Here is a 5,243-nt window from a genome sequence, read left to right as displayed (position 1 = left end):
AATTAAACACTGTCCTCCAGTCCCAACATGTTTAATTTAGACAGGTTTTACTGTAGTATGCACAGGTCACTAAGTGAGTAGAAAGAGCCAAGCGGAATGAAAAATGAATTGTTTCCACATGTGATATTGAATTTTGTTGAACGCACAGGTGGCACACAATCTTTGGCGTTGCCCCACTGGCGTTGTTCCGCATCTATGCAGAAAAGCCAGTAAAGCGCAGCTTAATACAAAGGATAATAGAAACTAGTCTAATCGATTAGAAGCAAAACCGACTGAACCAGGAAAAGTAGCGAGCTAGAAGTGCGTGTACCACGGATTCTATGATCTTACCGCCTAATGTGGGCGGATATATTACTTTGTCCATAAAACACGAAGTGAATACGTTTACTGTGCTGCTATCACTTTCTCGTCCTAACATTGCCATATCTATACCAAATTACTCTGCCGTATTGCCAAAAACAAATCGTATCTCGTAGAATTTAAATTGACGCATTTACCTTACAATCAAATTTGAGTGAAAAAACAAATATTACATGATTTCTTAATATCATTATTGAAAAACTGATCTGCTATCATCTATGATCATCGCAATTATTTAGATTTTATTGCTGCTGTATATGTGTATTAAAATATCAATAAACGACGTGAGCTTCTGTCATAAGAATTTACAGAAGTGAGCGATGACGCTAGTTAGGACGGTCACAATTTTCTCGCTAGCGCACGCCAAGACGAAATTACGCCCAGCAGCGTATTTGAAAGAATTTATTGGAATCTTTATATGTTTACTAAAACAAACATATACAAACTCTGATAAACTCTGAAGGGAGAATGCAGTCTCAAACAGAAAGTTTAGTCTCTCACGAGATTGGGTGTGCAGAGATCACTCATATGCATAGCTTATAAAATTTGGTTCTTAAAAGATTAGTAGGCATGCTACTGTATAAAGAAGATTCACCAGCCAGTTTCGTGTGACGTATAATTTTGCGCCAAAAATTCATAGGCACAGAAACCATCCTATTCGTTCTTTCATCAGGTTCGGGGATAGAGCTGGTCGGTTGACTGGCTGGTACAAATGGCTAATCCAAACATTATGATTTGTTTCACTGTTGCTCTTCGTATGAATATGCTCACGAGGCAAAACGCTAATTTGTGGCTCATAGGAAAATTTATACTACATATAGGCCATAGCACCAGCCAAAACGTGACGAGTGCAGGCCACACATCAGAAATAAGCTCGAGTTTTATCATACAGACAGCCGCGGCGGTTAAGATAAATACGTGCACGGCACTGCAAATGATAGCAAATGTATACATCGCTCCGCGCAGCCAGTGAGGTGATAAGTGTGGCCAAGCGAGCTCAATTTTTATGATTGTGAATTTAACCACAAATAATACTTCATAATAATACTTCAGACTATTTCATGATAATATTTTCAACCCAATTTTGAAGCTGAATTTTTGCAAAAAAATATTTATTTTTTGGTAATTAAGAATTACAAAATGATTTCGAAATCTATCAAAGCCTGGCTACAATACCACAGTTATGAATACTAAAAATTTAAACGAATTTGTCTACCACTTATATGCATTTTTATTTTTGATCTAGTAATAACATACGATCTTTACCGAAAGAAAAGAAACTCCAGAGTATGACTGACCTGCGATTTCCCCAAAATAGCTCAGGCGTGCAGGAAGACGGCAAGCATAATATCAAAATACCGTTAGCTGCCCACGTAAACATCGGATGAAGATATGTTTGACTTCACCAACACAAAGCACGTGGATGAAGCTTGTTCCTCGCAGTCTTGCCTTTTAAGACGTATTCACGCATACCTTGGTAAACAAAGACATATCTTAAGTATAGCTGGCGTTAATACAATTTGCAAGAACAAGATTACAGCTGCATGATACACGACATCATGCGTCAAATTTGAGCGCATGATAAACCAAGTTTGACAAGAACATGAACAACTAGATATTTAATGTCACAGACATGACGAGGAATGTTTTGTTACGTAGTCTCTCACGACATAATTACAATAAAAGGCGGGGGTATTCCACTGTCATTCTATCACAAGCGCATACGTAATCCCGAAGTTTAACTTAAAGCTAAAAGGATTTTTGATAGTTGATAATAATATCAATGAATGCAAATCAAGCTATCTCAATAACTTAATGTACTATACGTAACAAACATGCATAGTTAAATTACATAGAAAGCGATGAATAAAGAAAATTTAGCGAGCCAGAGGCAATATAAACGTTACTACCAATTGGGTTTTCTTATCTCTCTGTGTCCGTCCGGGTACATGGATAAAGCTGGCCCATTCGATGAGTCGAAATGGACACATTTGAGTTCAAACCCACTCTAAACACCTAGTCTGACTTTTATACTTTTGGGGTAAGCCCTTATTACAAATATACATCGCGAAGCATAACGCAACTATGGTAATTTCTTTTACCCATTGGCAGAATTTTATGCAGAAAAAGTGCCGCAACGATAGGTCTGCATGGCGGATGAACGGCACGCTTGTGTTTGACGCCGGATCTAATGGGTTTCATAAAGAGTAAATCAAATAAACGTTTTGCATATTTGTATATACTATACGGTTGTGGGGGGTTTTGCTTGGCAAATGGAGCCCCCAAAAAATGGTAAGGATGGAATTGTTAACGGTTTACATGCAGATACTATGAAGTTCGCCCTGAACATAAAAATACTTCCTATTAGCAGAAATAATACCTTAGGGATTTTGTTGGAGTAGCAATTGGGTAACACCCTTATAATTTTTGCGGTATGGGCTGCAACTAGACCCCACAATCCAGATTCAGCTCTGCCACTTCAATCTTTGGTGCTGTGCACGTTAAGATCCGACCTTGTGCACGTTAAGATCCGACCTTGACACGCCAATGTTCGCTCGCTAGTGTCAGAAAGTCTATTGACAATTTGGGATACATTCGGCAAGAAGAATCGGTTTAGCTGAGTCGCCCTCCTCTGCAGCTGGGCTGCCGTAGCTTTGCGCTTTGAGGAAGCGTGAGTTAGGTCACCGACCTTTCGCTCTATACTTAGAACAAGTACGAAATTAGCGGATCGCAATCCGCTTACTCCAAGAGTAATTACAACCTTAGTTCTAGCTAGTTAACTCTTCCGTTTAAATTATAAACTGACATTGTTTATTTTTATCTGCGGCAAAGCCGCCTGATTTTAAATGCATAGATTTTCCTAAATATGTATAGTAAGATCAAATTTACATGCATAACTATTGGCTATCCAGCCCCGTACCGTATTCTTGTTTGGGTGTGTTCACACCATGCCCATCTGGTGTGACACATACCCCTGTTACCAGGGTATGTGTAACCCCGTTACACTCTCCGCATTAAGATTGAGAACATTTACAGTTCCATTCGATTATTGCCTCAATGAGACTTGCGTGTCCGCTAGACACTGCGTTAGAGCAAAATGACTTCCGTGCTCAATAAGCCCTATGTCAACGACACTGAAGTCACCAAGCCTCGCTGGTTCCGACAGCGTACACGGGCAGAGCCTAACTTCGTCTTCTGCACGCGGTGTCATGTCGGACCGTGTGTCCGCGGCATCGAGGGATGTAAATCCTAGGCTCGATGAGCCCGGGCGTCGCGCTCCGCGTACGCTATCAGTGACGAGTGACCTCGTTGGGGATGTGGAGGTGCTCGACGACGAGTCTGATACTCCTTTTCCCGGGTGGAATGACGAGGAAGGCGAGCCGCGCCAGCGGCGTGAGAGGAGCCCTGATCTCGCCTTGCGGACCCCATGTCCGATTCTCAACCTCTCATCACCTGAGGGACGTGGTGTCATCACCAATGACCTCGTAGAGGCACAGAGGCGGCAGCTGGAACCTGCCCGTTAGGCGGCTCTAATGTGCGCCCATCCACGGTCAGTAATTGACCCTCGTGCGGAATATGGCATTCGCCCGGCGGATCCCGCTGTGGAAGCGAAGGACGCAGTAACTCGATCGTTACGTGTCCACAGTATCGGGCCCCCACCCAATACGGAAGTCGGGCTTGCCGAACGAAAAGCTCTTCGAGCTCGTTTCTTGGCCCCACAAGAAATTCCGTTGAATCTTTATCGCACTCGTCTACGTGCTCAATGAGGTGGCTCTCGACCCGCAATGCGGACGATACCTGTAGTGCTCACCCCTGGCGAAGGCGCTACAGATGACGCAGTGCTCTTTGAGCGATGGGTGCAACGGCCCGATAACTTTCTGACCACAAGAGCTTACGGCCACCGCTTGAGCTCAACTCATGGCTCTTCTACCTCTCTGGCTATTGCCGGGAAGCGTTGGGCGTCTAATGACGCGGGGCGTCCGACTTTTTCTGATCAAAAGCATTCACGGCATCTGGGCAATCTTGCCGAAGTGGCGTCTCAAACTCCCACGAGTCCTCGGAGTCGGGATATTTTTGCCACTTCACCATATATTCGGTCTGACCCTAGTGACGACGTCGTCTCACTAGACGTACTACGCGATAGTCGATGTCACCGTTCTCATCGAGAAGAGTCGGTAGCGGGCGGTGACGACCGGGTAGACCGCCGCCCGGTGACGCGCGATGCGTTTCGATCCCTTGAGGATGCGATCCTTCGTGATCGGAACTCCTTTTAGCGTCAGGCTGAAGTAGCATATCGCTGTGCGGGCGCTCTTGCTCACTTAAAGCGCGTCGTGCGCCGGCTGCCTCGCCTTGAAGAGTACCGCGCTCTGTCGGAGCGACTCCTAGCCATGGAGCAGGCGAATGCGTCGCTGCAGGCAACGTTGGGGCGCTTGGCTCCATTGGGGTTGGAGTTTGTTGCACTTCGTGCTCAGAACTAGGTGCTGATTTAGTTTCTGGGTGGCCGAGGGCACGTGGGATTCGCCCGTCGTCAACGCTTCCGCATTCACTTTTTCCGGATCCCGGTACGGCTTGGGCAAGCCCACGTATAACACCGGGTGGGTGCGCATCCGTTTTGGAGGGTTTAGCGTACACGCTAGCCCCCGCTTGGCCACAGCCTTAAACGGTTCAATAAAACGTGGACGAAGCTTCGTCCGGAAGATAGCAGAGGCTGCATGTGTAGGCGAGTTTTGAGAATCTAATCAAACCAGGTCCCCGACCTTGAGGCTTTCCACTTTGCCAATTCCTTTTCCATTCGCACATTCATTCTGCAGGTCTTGGTTTTCAGTCATCGCGTCGCGAACTTGTCGTAGGACACTCAGTCTGGTAGACAAGAAGCCATTGAA

General features: G+C 45.1%; 1 protein-coding gene across 1 annotated transcript; it reads left to right on the top strand.

The window, feature by feature from the left end:
* Positions 1-96: 96 nt before the first annotated feature.
* Positions 97-324, top strand: PHALS_05643 (uncharacterized protein; the record flags this gene model as incomplete). The annotated part of the gene is made up of 2 exons (XM_024719221.1): positions 97-209; positions 282-324. 2 exons carry the CDS (start codon positions 97-99, stop codon positions 322-324), a joined length of 156 nt encoding a protein of 51 aa, XP_024584542.1.
* Positions 325-5,243: the final 4,919 nt, after the last annotated feature.

The sequence above is a fragment of the Plasmopara halstedii genome, assembly GCF_900000015.1.
Source record: "Plasmopara halstedii genome assembly, contig: Scaffold_2904, whole genome shotgun sequence".
Lineage (NCBI taxonomy): Eukaryota > Oomycota > Peronosporomycetes > Peronosporales > Peronosporaceae > Plasmopara > Plasmopara halstedii.
Note: the sequence above shows the minus strand (reverse complement) of the source record. Positions and strands in the feature narration are given on the sequence as shown.